This window comes from Polyergus mexicanus, unplaced genomic scaffold (assembly GCF_030449975.1).
Source record: "Polyergus mexicanus isolate NDT 795.1 unplaced genomic scaffold, iyPolMexi1.0 SCAF_11, whole genome shotgun sequence".
NCBI lineage: Eukaryota > Metazoa > Arthropoda > Insecta > Hymenoptera > Formicidae > Polyergus > Polyergus mexicanus.
The window spans coordinates 1,310,508-1,328,089 of record NW_027223331.1 but is presented as its reverse complement, the minus strand read 5'-3'; the positions used below and the strand labels follow the sequence as shown (position 1 = coordinate 1,328,089).

The 17,582-nt window shown below is 36.1% G+C and overlaps 2 protein-coding genes across 3 annotated transcripts; one reads left to right on the top strand and one right to left on the bottom strand.

The window, feature by feature from the left end:
- Window positions 1-423: 423 nt before the first annotated feature.
- Rpii215 (RNA polymerase II subunit RpII215) lies at window positions 424-9,972 on the top strand. The gene is made up of 7 exons (XM_070303820.1): window positions 424-597; window positions 1,365-1,634; window positions 1,935-5,465; window positions 5,596-5,984; window positions 6,096-6,214; window positions 6,478-6,669; window positions 7,106-9,972. The coding sequence occupies exons 1-7, from the start codon at window positions 520-522 to the stop codon at window positions 8,245-8,247; spliced, it is 5,721 nt and encodes a 1,906-aa protein (XP_070159921.1). The 5' UTR covers window positions 424-519; the 3' UTR covers window positions 8,248-9,972.
- A 795-nt stretch (window positions 9,973-10,767) lies between these two features.
- On the bottom strand, window positions 10,768-17,470 carry LOC138937701 (DNA-directed RNA polymerase III subunit RPC1-like). Of its 2 annotated transcripts, XM_070304220.1 has the most exons (22): window positions 17,213-17,470; window positions 17,049-17,106; window positions 16,758-16,893; window positions 16,527-16,676; window positions 16,098-16,445; window positions 15,682-16,008; window positions 15,466-15,603; window positions 15,187-15,384; window positions 14,869-15,105; window positions 14,732-14,801; window positions 14,471-14,659; window positions 14,147-14,396; window positions 13,841-14,070; window positions 13,407-13,757; window positions 13,162-13,330; window positions 12,729-13,068; window positions 12,452-12,639; window positions 12,186-12,333; window positions 11,760-11,912; window positions 11,480-11,680; window positions 11,190-11,323; window positions 10,768-11,073 (listed from the first exon to the last, which is right to left on the bottom strand). In XM_070304220.1, exons 2-22 carry the CDS (start codon window positions 17,090-17,092, stop codon window positions 10,950-10,952), a joined length of 4,125 nt encoding a protein of 1,374 aa, XP_070160321.1. In that variant the 5' UTR covers window positions 17,093-17,106; window positions 17,213-17,470; the 3' UTR covers window positions 10,768-10,949. The 2 variants fall into 2 exon arrangements, with proteins under 2 accessions (XP_070160321.1, XP_070160320.1); XM_070304219.1 differs by having other exon boundaries at window positions 14,471-14,801.
- Between the last annotated feature and the right edge of the window lie 112 nt (window positions 17,471-17,582).

The following is a 17,582-nucleotide window of genomic DNA, read 5'->3' as shown; positions in this document are numbered from 1 at the left end:
AAAGGAGCAAAGATTTCTATGCAGGATAGGATTTTCGAACGCACCTTTAAGATTGTTCCGTCATATTTTATGCGGTATTTTTGAAATATAACAGCTGTCAGAAATATTTATTGATGTATTCACAAAGAAACCTATGGAATATGGAACAATTACTTAATCTTTTTATTTAATCTTTTATTAATTATATTTTGTTAATTATATTTTTATTAATTATATTTTTAGTAATTACATTTTATTAATTATTTAATCTTTTATTAATAGAAAATTTTTAGAATCTCGATAAAGATTCTAGAAATTCTCTATTCGACAGCCAATCGCTACTCCGAGAAATATTTTGTCGTATGAATGTAATATTAGCCTAACGCATTCGTCGAGCGATGACCAATCAAGAGTTGCTTAGTTCATGACCGAGAGATAGAGAGGGATGACCGATGACGTTCTCTCCAACGGCAAGAAACGTTGTTGAGGAGTCGCGACGCAGAACGCGTCCGGAGAAGCTGTTGCAAATTATTGTGCAGAATGGCTACGTCCGATTCCAAGGCGCCTTTGCGGACAGTAAAACGCGTACAATTTGGCATCCTTTCACCGGATGAAATAGTAAGTGAATTGTACGCGTCTCGTGACACTCGTGGAAATGTGAATTTTTATGAAGGACGTATTTCTCGCGACACTCGGAATCCCCCTTCCATGTAACTTTATGCAATGCGAGTGTATTACATGCATAATTATCACTGTTTTTGCAAGATCAAAGCATAAAAACGAAACTAATATTAATGTATCTGTATATTACGTATTGTTTTTAGAATATTAAAGTAAAATTGAAAATATATTATTAAAAGACATAGTAAAGAAATTGTAATGTTTTTGGAGAAATATTAGGGCAAGAGAAGCATATTGTAAATATTGAAAATAAGTTCATGCAATATCTTATTGTTACATTTATTCTATTGATAGCCTTGCGATAAATTATCAATTAAAATTTTTAAGATACTTATATCTTTTATGTACAACTTTTTCAAATTATTCGATGCTCTGTTGTCATGTAAATGTGTAATTTGTAATATAAGTATCTTTTTGAGGTGATTTAGTTTGACAAAGCAATTTATACGTAATTTGTCATTATAATAAAATAAAAGAATATATATATGAAAGAAAGGAAAGAATGTTAATTTTATTATTTATTTAAATTATATGGAAAATGTATGTTAAAATTGTTAAGATGAAATTACTTTTTAATAAATGTTTATCAATATTTAAATACCTCTTATATAGCTATTAAAGATAAAAGTCAACTCATATTGTGTATTTAGGTCAAATTTAAATTTAGTAAAATATCATTAAAAGATTGTTTTTGTGTTGTACAGCGTCGTATGTCAGTCACAGATGGTGGCATACGATTTCCAGAAACTATGGAAGGTGGCCGCCCTAAACTAGGTGGTCTCATGGATCCCAGGCAAGGGGTCATTGACAGAAATTCTAGATGTCAGACATGCGCAGGCAATATGACAGAGTGCCCTGGCCATTTTGGTCATATAGATCTTGCTAAACCAGTATTTCATGTAGGATTTATTACAAAGACTATAAAGATACTGAGATGCGTGTGTTTCTATTGTTCCAAACTGCTCGTCAGCCCAGTAAGTGATTACGATATAGGATATCTTTATATAAGTAATATGTTTATTTTATAAAATCTAGAAATATTTTATTTTAATTTTACTTAATTGTTTTATTTCCTTTATACTATAACATGATCCATAATTCTTTATAATCGTTGTTTTTTATTACATATTTTATATAGTAATAAATGATATTTAACATTTCACACAAAAAAATTGATGAAAAAATTGCCATGACTTGAGCAATGAACTTTAAATGATAAAAAAAAGAAAAAATCTCTATTTTTTTATCAATGCTATTTTTCTCTCGATTTGCAGCATAATCCAAAGATCAAAGAAATTGTCATGAAGACAAAGGGACAGCCACGGAAGCGACTTGCATTTGTTTATGATTTATGCAAAAGCAAGAGTATCTGTGAAGGCGGAGACGAAATGGACATTAACAAAGAGAACACGGAAAGTCAGCCGCAGGCAGATAGAAAACCTGGTCACGGTGGTTGCGGCAGATATCAACCTAATCTCAGACGATCCGGTTTAGACGTCACCGCGGAGTGGAAGCATGTAAACGAAGATTCGCAAGAGAAAAAGATAGTACTCTCGGCTGAGAGAGCGTGGGAAATTCTGAAACATATTAAGGATGAAGAATCCTTTATTCTGGGCATGGACCCGAAATTTGCTCGACCAGATTGGATGATAGTTACGGTATTACCGGTGCCGCCATTGTCTGTCAGACCTGCAGTTATTATGTACGGTTCCGCCAAAAATCAGGACGATCTGACGCACAAACTGGCGGACATCATCAAATCGAACAACGAGCTGCTGCGAAACGAACAGTCAGGCGCAGCGGCACATGTGATCCTTGAGAACATAAAGATGTTACAATTTCACGTGGCGACACTCGTTGACAACGATATGCCTGGCATGCCCCGAGCAATGCAAAAGTCGGGCAAACCGCTCAAAGCGATCAAAGCCCGTCTGAAAGGAAAAGAGGGTAGAATTCGAGGAAACTTGATGGGCAAGCGCGTAGACTTCTCCGCTCGTACTGTTATCACGCCTGATCCCAACTTACGCATCGATCAAGTTGGCGTGCCGCGCAGCATAGCACAGAACTTGACGTTCCCCGAGATCGTGACGCCATTCAACATCGATAAGATGCAAGTGTTAGTTAGGCGCGGCAATTCGCAATATCCTGGCGCGAAATATATAGTTCGCGACAATGGTGAAAGGATCGATTTGCGTTTTCATCCCAAATCTTCGGATCTACATCTGCAATGCGGCTATCGGGTGGAACGACACATTCACGACGGTGATCTTGTCATCTTCAATCGTCAGCCGACTTTACATAAAATGTCAATGATGGGTCATCGCGTGAAAGTGTTACCGTGGAGTACGTTCCGTATGAATTTGAGTTGTACGTCTCCCTACAATGCCGATTTCGACGGAGACGAAATGAATTTGCATGCGCCACAATCGATGGAGACTCGTGCGGAAGTTGAAAACATTCATATAACGCCGCGGCAAATCATTACACCGCAGGCAAACAAGCCAGTCATGGGTATCGTACAGGATACTCTGACAGCTGTAAGAAAGATGACGAAGCGCGACGTATTCATCGAGAAGGAACAGATGATGAATCTGCTCATGTTCCTACCCAGCTGGGACGGCAAGATGCCGCAACCGTGTATCCTGAAACCGAAACCACTGTGGACCGGCAAACAATTGTTTTCTCTCATTATTCCGGGAAATGTGAACATGATACGAACGCATAGCACACATCCCGACGAAGAAGACGATGGTCCATACAAGTGGATCTCACCAGGTGATACAAAGGTAATGGTGGAGCACGGGGAACTGGTAATGGGTATCCTCTGTAAAAAAACCTTGGGCACATCCGCCGGCTCTTTGCTTCACATCTGTATGCTCGAGCTCGGCCACGACGTATGCGGACGCTTCTACGGCAATATTCAGACCGTCATCAATAACTGGTTGCTGCTGGAGGGTCATTCGATCGGTATCGGCGACACCATCGCCGATCCGCAGACATACTTGGAAATTCAAAAGGCGATCAAGAAGGCCAAAGAAGATGTAATAGAGGTAATTCAAAAGGCGCACAACATGGAATTGGAACCCACACCCGGCAACACGTTGCGTCAGACTTTCGAAAATCAGGTGAACAGAATTTTAAACGACGCTCGAGACAAGACCGGAGGTTCCGCCAAGAAATCTCTGACGGAATATAACAATTTGAAAGCTATGGTAGTATCTGGCTCGAAGGGTTCCAACATCAACATTTCTCAGGTAATTGCTTGTGTGGGTCAACAGAACGTTGAGGGTAAACGAATACCTTTCGGTTTCCGCAAGCGAACGCTTCCGCATTTCATCAAAGATGACTACGGACCCGAGTCCCGTGGCTTTGTCGAGAACTCGTACCTCGCCGGTCTCACGCCGTCGGAGTTTTACTTCCACGCTATGGGTGGTCGTGAGGGTCTTATCGATACCGCCGTGAAAACGGCCGAGACCGGTTATATTCAGCGTCGTTTGATAAAGGCTATGGAGTCGGTAATGGTGCATTACGACGGTACCGTGCGCAATTCGGTTGGTCAATTGATCCAGCTACGTTACGGAGAGGACGGTCTGTGCGGCGAGACTGTCGAATTCCAAAATCTGCCTACTATCAAAATGAGCAATAAAGCTTTTGAGAAGAAATTTAAATTTGATCCGACCAACGAGCGATATCTACGACGCATATTCAATGAGGATATTGTACGAGAGATGATGGGTTCCGGCGAGGTGATCTCCGAGCTGGAAAGAGAGTGGGAGCAGTTGAACAAAGATCGCGCTGTGCTACGGGAGATCTTCCCAAGTGGCGAATCCAAGGTTGTGTTGCCTTGCAATCTACAGAGGATGATTTGGAACGTGCAGAAGATATTCCACATCAACAAGCGAGCGCCGAGCGATCTTAGTCCTATGAGAGTGATTCAAGGCGTAAAAGATCTTCTGGATAAATGTATCATCGTTGCAGGGGATGACAGACTTAGCAAACAGGCAAACGAGAACGCGACATTATTATTTCAATGCTTGGTGAGATCAACTCTATGTACGAAATGCGTTTCTGAGGAATTCAGGCTGTCCAGCGAAGCCTTTGAATGGTTAATCGGAGAAATCGAAACTAGATTCCAACAGGCTCAAGTATCGCCGGGCGAAATGGTGGGTGCGTTAGCGGCGCAGTCTCTCGGCGAACCCGCTACTCAGATGACCCTGAATACTTTCCACTTCGCTGGTGTATCATCAAAGAACGTCACCCTTGGTGTACCGAGGTTGAAAGAGATTATCAACATCAGCAAGAAACCGAAAGCGCCATCGCTCACGGTATTCTTAACGGGCGCGGCTGCGCGAGACGCCGAGAAGGCGAAGAACGTGCTCTGTCGATTAGAACACACGACACTGAAGAAGGTGACGGCCAACACGGCGATATATTATGATCCGGACCCGCAAAACACGGTAATTGCAGAGGATCAAGAATTCGTCAATGTATACTACGAGATGCCCGACTTCGATCCTACCAAAATATCGCCGTGGTTGCTACGTATCGAGCTGGATAGGAAGCGAATGACCGATAAGAAGCTGACCATGGAACAGATTGCGGAGAAAATCAATGCCGGCTTCGGCGACGATCTGAACTGCATTTTCAACGATGACAATGCCGAGAAGCTGGTGCTGCGGATTCGAATAATGAACAGTGACGACAACAAGTTCCAGGATACGGAGGAAGAGACTGTAGACAAGATGGAAGACGATATGTTCCTACGATGCATTGAGGCCAACATGCTTAGCGACATGACTCTACAGGTACGGTGTAATCAGACTAATGATACGATAAATATTATATTATATATTATTTATTTAGCATTTTTAGTTAATCGTCATTTAATTAATTACTTAGCATGGAGCATTTTTATCACAATATTTAATATTCCAGGGTATTGAAGCTATTGGCAAGGTTTATATGCATTTACCACAAACGGACTCTAAAAAACGCATCGTTATCACGGAAACGGGCGAATTTAAGGCTATTGCGGAATGGCTCTTGGAAACCGATGGAACAAGTTTGATGAAAGTATTGAGCGAAAGAGACGTAGATCCGGTACGAACATTCAGTAACGATATCTGCGAGATATTCCAAGTTCTAGGTATCGAGGCCGTCCGAAAGTCGGTAGAAAAAGAGATGAATGCAGTATTGCAGTTCTATGGTCTTTATGTTAACTATCGACATCTTGCTTTACTTTGCGACGTCATGACGGCAAAGGGTCATCTTATGGCGATAACACGTCACGGAATCAATAGACAGGATACCGGCGCTCTCATGAGGTCAATAAATACAATTCGTATTTCGAAAACCTTGAAAAATTTTTAAGATATTTTCCCTTCAATATATAGATGGCAGATTAATAAGAAAATAATTATGTAATTGCTTCTCAGATGCTCTTTCGAAGAAACGGTTGACGTGTTACTGGACGCTGCATCTCACGCGGAAGTAGATCCAATGCGAGGAGTATCCGAAAACATTATAATGGGACAACTTCCACGCATTGGAACAGGTAATAACAAACGAGTGCAATTTTTATCGTTAATCTATAATCACTAGTCCTTCTTGCATGCGAAAAATGTGATAGAGTTCGAATGATATGCTTTCCAATGATACAAAAAAGAAAATATTAGGACATAAAAAAATATCGTATTATGTTTTTATTTGTATTTATAAATTCAAGATAATGCCTGTGTTAATAATTATTTATTACATGTTCCATATATATAACATACGATATTTTGATATTTATCGCGGTTTTATGTGTTTTATTAGGATGTTTCGATTTATTACTCGATGCTGAGAAATGCAAATCTGGCATCGAAATTCCTATGGCGGTTGGCGCAGGTATGGGAACAGCGGGAATGTTCTTCGGCAGCGTAACTGGTATATCCAATAGTATGAGTCCTCAAATGACTCCTTGGATGGGAGCTACTCCTGGTTACGGCGCATCAAGCATGTCTCCGGGTAAGTCTCGACGACAAAAATTTCTCCAATTTACATAAAGACATATCTCGATATAGAAAGATATTAGAAAAAGAAATACAGATAAATTTTAAATAACTGTAAAATAAGATAAGAAGGAAAATAAATATGCGCACTAGGATTACCGGATAAAAATAAAGATAAATAAATATCTTTATTTACTTATTTGTATGATATATCGCATCTTTATTTTTATGAAAACTCAATGCTTATTGTTAGTGTCAGTTTCATTTACAAACAATCAAAAGTCTCAATACAAAAGACAATTAGAAAGCGAGAAATTAAAATTCTAGGCGATACAATCGAAATTATGTATTTTTCAAATATACATATATATGAAAGATAAGGATTTATTGACATTACAACTTTTATGAAATATGTATATATGAATAATATTATATTTTTTTCTTTTTTATAGCTTTGAGTAGTAGCATGACGCCAGGAGGTGCGTGCTTCTCGCCGTCGGGCGCATCGGATGCGTCGGGATTGTCGCCCGCGTATTCCGCTTATTCACCGCAACCAGGAAGTCCTGGTAGTCCGGGACCGAGCATGAGTCCATTCCCGATGTCACCAGCGGGCGCAGCCTCGCCCAGTTACTCTCCCACGTCGCCAGCATATCTGCCTACATCTCCCAGTATGACACCGTCGAGCCCGAACTATTCGCCCACGAGCCCGACGTATTCGCCGACCAGTCCGAACTATTCGCCGACGTCACCAAGTTATTCACCGACGAGTCCGAGCTATTCACCGACATCGCCAAGTTACTCGCCAACGAGCCCAAGTTACTCGCCTACTTCACCAAGTTATTCACCGACAAGCCCAAGCTATTCACCTACATCGCCAAGCTATTCACCAACGAGCCCGAGCTATTCACCCACATCGCCAAGCTATTCACCAACCTCGCCAAGTTATTCGCCCACAAGTCCGAGCTATTCGCCTACGAGTCCAAGTTATTCGCCGACAAGTCCAAGTTATTCGCCTACAAGTCCAAGTTACTCGCCCACGAGTCCGAGTTACTCGCCGACTTCGCCGAGTTATTCACCTAGCTCACCCAATTACACACCTGCCTCGCCTTCGTACTCACCCACCTCACCTAGTTATTCACCGAGCTCGCCGCAATACTCGCCCGCGAGTCCAAGCTACTCCCCCAGCAGTCCCAAATATTCACCAACAAGCCCGAGTTACTCGCCTACCTCACCATCGTTCGCCGGTACGTCGCCGCAATACACGCCAGCGAGCCCCACATACTCACCGACCAGTCCGACATATTCGCCCACGAGTCCGTCGTATTCGCCGAGCTCACCGCAACACACCGCGTCCGGTAGCACCCGGTATTCGCCCAGTAGTCCAAACTATTCACCCAGCAGCCCGACGTATTCACCCACGAGTCCGCAATATTCACCGTCAAGCACCAAGTATTCACCTACCAGTCCCACTTACACGCCCACAAGCCCAAGTTATTCACCGACAAGTCCGACATATTCGCCACCGGTACCGGGATACTCTCCTACGAGTCCCACATACTCACCGGCATCGCCCGCTTATGAAACAGATGAATAATGCTAATTATTCTATTATTGCATTAATCGTTAATTATAAAAACAAAATAATTAAAGAAGAAAAATATCTATTGGTAAAAAGATATATAGCCGATAATTTTTTACTTGTTGATTATTATATGTGCGCAAGTTATGTATAATTGCGCTACTCTTATTAGAAAAATTAAAATATCAAAAAATCTGACTTATGTGTTAAGAACTTTAGTCTTTTTTAGTGTTGTAGAATTATTAATAATAATTATTAATAATCCGTGTGTGTGTTATGTACAAGTAAACGCTTTTAAGGGACCAGAGAATTTTGTAAACCAGTAACTGTTAAATCAACGAGATAATGAATGGAGGCTATATTGATGCAAAAAATATAATATAAGAAATCAAAGATATTATTTATATGTGAGTTTGCTATTATGCATATTTTGGTAGAAATACAATGTATCAACTATTATGATAAGCAAGCTGCGTGATATTGTACATTCAATTTCATATATTGTTTTTGATATCTAAGTGTATCTGTGTTCTTGATATCAATATGTCCAATAGATATCAAGATTCATAATTTTGTTAAAAAAGCGCGCAAAGCAAATATCTGTCAATTAAAAATATATTCTTACAATTTCTATTATTGTATTATGCACATTAATATTTTTGTTTCATCATGTAATAATTGATAAAACTGATGATGGTTGTGATTGCAGAATATCCGTTTAATTTTTTAATTTTAATACGTTCCCAGTAAATAAATCCAAAGATATGTAAAGCACAAAAAATTAATATAATTATTGTGACTTGACAATATCCTAGCATCTTTATTAGATTAGCAGATTATAATTTAAAAAATTAATAATTATTAAATAATTTGTATTAATTACCTTGTCGCATATAATAATATCACAAATGTATACAATCTGTATAAATATTTAATCGATCCTCTTTAAATGTATACATATGGAAGATATCTTTTTTTATTTTCTCAACTTTGCGACAAAAAATATTTTTTATTTGTATTTAAAAACATCACTCAGTTTTTTTCAGATTTTTTCTTCTTTCTTACAAAATACTTCATAGTAATATCTCATTTTATATTTATATATTTTTTATGTAATTTTTACAAAATTTTACATTAATGATTCGCTTTTAAAATAAAAACTTTGTAACATCAATATATTATGGTACATTGGCCGATATTGACAGATGTTGATTAAGACGCTCGGGAAACTTTGTATTTTGAATGAACAAGCTACTGATTTACTTTGCGGCAGCCTGCTCAACGCGAAAGTTGCATATGTTGTAAATCTTGCGGCCCTCGCACCTCTATGCAGTGAGTCCTACACTTCCCATAAAAAAATGCGTTGAAAAAAAGACAATTACAAGATATTTTGCGAGAAAAGAAGAACCAAATAATTCTAATTAGAAATCAAAGATATTTGTCACAAATTTAGTAGTTAGATATAAAAAAATATATACTTAGAGAAGAATTATAAACGATAAATATTTGTATGGATTGTATGTATATATTTGTAATATTATTATATGCGATAAGTTAATTAATAAAAAATATACGATAATAATTATTAATTTCTATGCTAATAAAATTGTATAAATGCACCTGCACAAATTTTTTTTCTTTATTAATATTCTCTATAATGTTATTCTCTAATTGTACTCATTGATAGATCGCTACAATTTTTATATGTAGAAAAGGGGACATTGTGTGTGTAAAATTTTAACAATGTATTAATAAAAAAATATGTATATTATATCTCATTAGGACTGTACGGGATTCTTCTGGTGCTCATTGTTTTCAGTTTACAAATTTATTCTGCTATTCTCCTGAAAAAATCATAGATTGTCACGAGTACTCTGCATCTACAGATTTTATGAAAAAATCGGTATTTTCTAAAATTGAAACATTCAAAATATTTAATAAACACCACAAATTTTAAAATATATATCTTTTAGACATTACCCAACGAGAATACGTTGAAAAATGTCGATTCCATATCTCGTTCGAAACGATTAAAATTTCAGCTATCCTCTCGCAGCTATAACGGAATTGACAATGGGATCGCGTGTACAATCCATTGTCATTCTGCTCTTAAATCTGACAATTTTCAGTTACGATATTTCGAATTTGCTAATTGATATAATTGAAAAATAGAAATAATAGATACCTCTTATATTTTACATTATATTAACAGAAGTAGAAATTTTTGTCTCACATTAAAATGTATTTTCATTTACATTCCCATTTATCATATTCAGTGTATCTTTTACGCTTTAAGTAGAAATAGAGCAATTTTTTTGGTATCATGTTATTTTTTAATGGTGTATATCCTGTGCATATAAAATCTTTTTATATCTGTTTATATATATTTATTTACATTATGAAGAAATACATGGCTCAAAAAGTATATACTTTTATAAATTACATAAGTGAAATAAATATACATATATGAATTAAACATGATATTAATATTAATATTCCATCGCAAAAATATTAATATTAATATACATATATGAATTAAATATAATATTAATATTAATTAAACTTAATATTAATATTCCATTGCAAAAAAATATATCTTTATCTTATATATCAATGTCATAAAAATTAATGATATATTGATCATAAAGCAAAAGAATTTGTTTTTTAGCTGCAGTAAATGATTTCGTTTTTATAAAACACATTTTATGTACATATTATTACGACGTCTGTAATACTGGACGCGGTCGTGATCGCATAAATCGTTTTTCAGAACGGAATTGCTTGTGAAATTGTGGATCATCAAATAGAAGTTCTCTCTTGTGTGGTTCATATTTGTCTGCTGTGTTTAATCATTAAGGAAAATAATGTATATATTAAATGTACAAGTGTAATATATCTGTTAGAAAAAAATTAATTAATTCTTTGCATATATTATGAATATAATGTGAAAAGGATATTTGTGAAGTAACTTGAACATTCCTGTGCCCACTGGAATTGGAATACCCATTATTATTGATTCCGATACGCCACATATAACATCTTTCTGTCCATAATATGCTGAATCAAATAGATGATCCGACGTTTTCTCAAACTGTAACAGACAACTCGTTTGCAATAGATATTTCCACAAATTTCCTTGATATTCTATTTACATTATAGAATCAAAAAAAGGTAATAAAAAGACTGAATTTAAAAATTATTATATCAAAAAAACCGTACAAATATAATGAAAAGTGAAAAATTTTACCGATGCCAAGTTTAGAACTGATTCTTTCATTTTGTCTAAACCTTGTCTCGTAATACCAAGCACTTCTCCTCTACTCGTCATTAAATCTGCCAAAAGCATTAAATGTCGACGATCAATACTGATTCCATGATTTTCCATTACCGATTTGATTTCCGTCATGATAGTTGTTCTTGCTGCGTCTATTCCGAGTGTTTTGAAGACCTAAAACAAAGTCATATAAATATATATATATATATTTTTTTATTTGATATTAATTTTTCTAAAATCTGGCTTTTCTTACTTCTATCGTATTATTCGACGTCGTGTTTTTGCCGACGACCCCACGTGTTGCCATAACTTCTCTAAAATTATCCCCTTCGACTAACAATTTCCATCTTGTTTTCCCATCAGACGTGTCATTATGCACAACCACTCTAGAAACTGATGGCATGCCCTAGTGCACAATAAATATAAACATTTTAAATATGTAAAATATAGAAAGGCTCCTAGAAATATCTAAGTATTGTGTTGTATAAGCATCAGCGTATATTTGACGCGACTTATATTAATCTAAATATATTTTTATATAATCTAATGTTATATAATATAATCTAATAGATTTTAAATATTTTTCATATGTATCATACAATTTTATAGTGAGATATAGTGAAGATTATATCACTGCATTTTATTATAAATCGCACATCACACAAATTACTTTTTTTACCTTCACTACAACTTTCGGAAGCGCCTCCATCAGTCGACGAAACGGAAAACTGGAATTCTCCTTTTGCTTAGTTGGATGAATAACAATAATTGAATCGCCTACCGCGCGCACGTTTTTTGGAGTTAGTTTCAATTTTGACGTGCAGAGTCTAAAATTATAAATTATTTCTCTCATCACTCGGTCATCACCCGATATTAATATGGAAGATTATTTTTTGCATCTAAAGACTACACTATTTTAATTTTATTAAGTCTTCAAATACTTACATATTACATATAGAATTAACATTCACTTCCAATTTCAATAATTTTATTTTGTCCATGTTTAATTGTATCATAAGAAAAGAATCCGTACGCGTATATACTTGGTCAATGTATTCAGTTATATCTTTCAGAGTAGTTTTTTGAATTCTTGCCTTTACACGCTCGGCACCTTCAAGATCTGTACCATCCTCCTACGAAAGAAGAGATTAAAATTAGATTAAGATTAAAATATATATTTTGTATAGAACAAACTTGTATACGCTCGAAATAACACATTTACCAATGTTGCTATTATAATAGGAGTACTGATCTTCGGACTCGCATTGATAATCTCCTTAATACGTGGAACACCCTGCGTGATATTCATAGATGCTACACCGGCAAAATGGAATGTTTTAAGAGTCATCTGAGTTCCCGGCTCGCCGATACTTTGCGCAGCAAGTGCGCCCACGGCCGTGCCCGGTTCTATCACGGCTCTCATGTACTTTTCCTTGCACGTGTGAATAAATTCTACCAATTGCGAAACGGTAAGACGTTCGAGTTGCAAAATCACCGACAATTCCGAGTTCATGTTCTCTCGATAACGCTCTATCTTCAGTGCCACCGTTTCCATAAATTCACTGCGAAAAAGAAGATCCGTAACGTTTAATTTGTCAAATCTGCGATGTTCCAAATTTGCGCGATCTATATCATATACTCATCATCGCACTTACGTCAATTTCTCTTTGAATTCCTTACTGAAACAGTTGTATTCTTCAGCAGATAGCATGTGCTTTGTGCACTTCCTCACGCCATCAGCATCTAAAGACTTTTCGTTCTCATAAGGCGATTTTGCTCTCACATGATCATATACTCTCTTGTAATCCACCGCACAATCTTTACCTGTAAATATAGAAAACATACATGCTTATAATCCTGTTACAAAATTTATACAAAATACGTAGCTAAATTTACAAACCTTCCATGTATGTAGGATCCATTTCGTCACCACCATAGCGTATCTGTATGATGTCGCGCATTGAATTACGTACTGTCTTATCGTAGTGAATGCACAGATCTTCTAAACTCTTGATTAATCGTCTCTGCATGTATCCGGTATCCGCAGTTTTGACAGCAGTATCCGTTAAACCTTCCCGACCGCCCATCGCGTGAAAAAAAAATTCCTTCGATCCCAATCCAGAGTAAAATGAATTTCTCACAAAACCTTTAACATCGGGTGTCCTCAACTGTGGTAAAACGTGAGGCAATGCACGATTTTCGAATCCATTCGGCACTCTATGTCCATTAATAGCCTGTTGTCCTACACAGGCTGTAATATACATACAATATACATACAATACTGTTAGATGTCATGATAATTCATATATATATATAATTTTTATTTAAACGTACCAATCATTTGAGAAACGTTGATGTAACTACCCTTGCTCCCACAGAGTGCCATAATTAGAGGAATATTGGTAGGATGCAGTTCCTTCAAACATGCTTTACCAACATTATCACGAATCACCGAAAGTTCGTTTAATATTTTCGTTTCCAGTGTTTCTTCTTCCGAACATCCAGGTTGACAAACGAGTTGACCTTGTTCCATTAGTTGAATGTATTCGCTGCATTTGGAGTAGCTTTAAATAAACAACAGAATTAGTTATTTATTTAAAGCAGCGTCTATCAAGTTATTTGATTTTAAATTATTCTTACTGAGTATTTAATATCGCTTCTCTGGCTCGAAGAAGGCCCTCATTCGCTAAAAGATCACCGAGACCAATAGAAATTCCTCTGTCAAAATTAAAGTGGTTCGTTAATCTAGTTAAGCGCCACATTACCGCAGTTGCAACATCTTCACCCCAGTCACGCAACAGAATATAAAATATATTTTGTTTCGATCCAGAGCCCAATGTACATACATCCATTGCTCCTGCTAAGAGCTCGGAATTGCGAATAATAACATCTGTGGATTTAATCCGATCGTTAAATAAATATTTAATAAACAATTACGATAGGATTACTACTGTTGCAACTTACAAGAATCATTAATACAAAATTCTTCGCCGGTAGTATAAGTCTTGCCCTTTGCCTTTAGATTTGCTTTAACAGGAGATTTCGCGCTTGGTCGAATAATCAGACTGAATATTTGTTTGCCAGTCCACAACTTAACTGGTTTCAGAATTGCAGGTGTAGGAAGGATTACACTCAGAGATGCGTCCGAACCGGCTAAGAAGCAAAGAGCCAACTTAACCTGGTCTTTTTGAAAAAACATATCTTTTCGAGTCAAAAGATATCCACCTGTGATAAAATCCTGTGTAGCTGCTATGAGTAAATCACCATTGCGTGGTGTAACTAGATTGGATTTATTCTGTAAGCAAATATACTTTAGAATATAACTCGACACTATAATTAATGAATTGAGAAACATAATTTACCGCTAATAAAACTAGCGCTTCCGCTTTTGCTTCCTCGGTCTGTGGTAGGTGAAGATTCATCTCGTCACCATCAAAATCCGCGTTGTAAGGTGCACAGCAACATTCATTAAATCTAAATGTTCGATGATTCAATACTTTGGTTTTATGCGCCATTATACTTAATTTATGTAAGGACGGCTGTCGATTAAACAACACCAAATCATCATCTTTGAGATGCCTTTCGACAATGTCACCATTCTATAATATAATTAGCACAATGAAAAAAATGTACATAAATCTGAAGAGACAAAAGAACTGTAAATCATATTAATATATTACCTTTAAATCTTGGGCAGCTTTTTTCCGATTGCCATACTGAAGGTATACTCTATCTTGCGAATTGCTATATTGTACATAATTCGCTCCAGGATGTACATTTGGACCATTTCTAACTAATTCGCGCATTAATTCAATGTTTGAGGGATTAACTTTTTCAGGATATGTTAAAGTCATCGCAACTTGCTTAGGTACACCAACCTTTAGAAAGATTCGACATTGTAGATATCTCATACCATATTATATCACTATTCAATTACATTTGTGAGTTACAATGCTTACTTGATCTATTCTAAGATTCGGATCGGGTGAAATTACTGTCCGAGAAGAAAAATCAACGCGTTTACCAGACAAATTACCTCGGAAGCGACCTTGTTTTCCTTTCAATCTCTGTACCAATCCTCTACCAAATTTTTTGGGCTAAAAGAGCATTAATGTATATATTATTGAAAAAAAGATAGCTGTAGATCTTTGGATAATATATGCTAAGAAACTTACTTGCATGTGAGCAGGTATACCAGACATTTCACTATTAATATACAGACCACAATGCAATTGAAGATAATCCCAATGTTCCATATACATATTGATATTAACATTGTTTTGTTTACGAATAACACCATTAATAAGAGATATTTCTGATAATTTCATTGTTAGATAATCTTCGTTTGTACCAGCCTTTAGATCAGATAAAACAGTAGGTCTAATACAAACAGGTGGCACAGGAATCCTTGTTAATATTAAATCTGCTGGTACAGCACACTTAGGATCCATTAATAATAGGTAAACATCACCTACTGGAATTCTGTTGAAAAGTTCTCGAACCTTAAATTAAGTTTTAACCTTAGATTAAGTTTTTGTGTAAATTATATATATAAAAGATATTAAAAAATTGAAAAAGTTTAAATTCATACCACATTTGGATATAGATATAGATCAAATACAGTTCTATAATTTTGCTCTACTATATTTTTAAGCTCTGCGTCATCCTTCATTGCCTTGCCTAACTCAGTTAATTTCTCTTGAATAAGAGGATCCGTTTTCTTCAAGTTCTTATACTTTTCATATACAATCTTGAGAAAACCTGTTTTTTTGACAGGACCATTGTGTTCTTTACAATTTGGACAAACTATATTCTTCTTTGCTTTCTCCCAGATTTGCTTACGCAATGCCTTGCGCATTAAATATCCCATATGTGGATTTTGTATCTTATGCAAATAAAATTTCCTTTCTTCTTGTGTTAATAGAACATGAGCACAATTCTATAAATATAATATAATTGGTCAATATGAGAAACAATTGTGTGGTAAATCTTATCAAATAGCTACATAATAAAGTATCACCTTGCAAATCATTTGTAAAATCTGAATGATAGATTTGAAGTGGCCAACATGAAAAACTGGTAATTCCAGATCCATATGACCAAAGTGTCCTACACAATCGTGCACTGTTTTACTACACGTAGAACATTCACCACTATTACCGCTTATTCCCTATGAACAAAAGCAACAAATCTTATAGACTTTTTGTTTTTCTTAAAGCAGATAAAAGCAGATATTATAATTTTTGAATACCATGCGCCTATCAAGCATTCCATATATAACTGGGGTACGTTCGACATCCTCATTGTATAAGTTTTTAGTGATAACTGGCACACTGGATTGCATAAGCATATTATACATATTGTCTGCTTCAAAAGATATATGGGAGCTGGATAAAAAAAAATGTAAAAGTAGAAAGCACATGTTACAGATTATATACATAAAAAGGTAAGTAATATAATTGTCTGAGACTTGTAACAGTAAGAACATTATTCTATCCCTTAAAATAAAAATAAAAGCGTCAAAATAAATGAATTTACTTACATTTTGCTGGCGACATTCGTCTCCCGGAACTGTTCCTTCACCATGTTTATGCTTCTTTCTATATATGTACATAAACAACATATATATTTATAACAATTGCTATAAAAATGTGTAAATCAAAACAGTCATAATTATTTTATTAAATTTTTATAATGTCTTTTCACCTGTTTTTACTTTTTGCGGTAAAAAAAACCGATTGTGCTCTTGATTTTCCCTTTAATGATGTTTTCCAGCTATAGAATACTTATATCTTCTAAATTTCCAGCAAGAAAACACGTTTTGATAAACTCTGGCGTACATACATACGCACGTGTTCTAGAATATTTTCCTGCTTCTTTCTTCTTCAGCGGATCAGATGACCAGAACAGCTGAGTAAATAGTGGAAGTGGAAGAAGCGCCAGAAACAGGTTCCGGATTCCGGATCCCGGCTCACCGCTCACCGAGTCGGTGATACCGACTCGGCAGTAGAGGGGATAAAGCCGTTATCACATTTGTCGTACGACAAACTTTTTAAGCATATTGATTGGCTGCAAA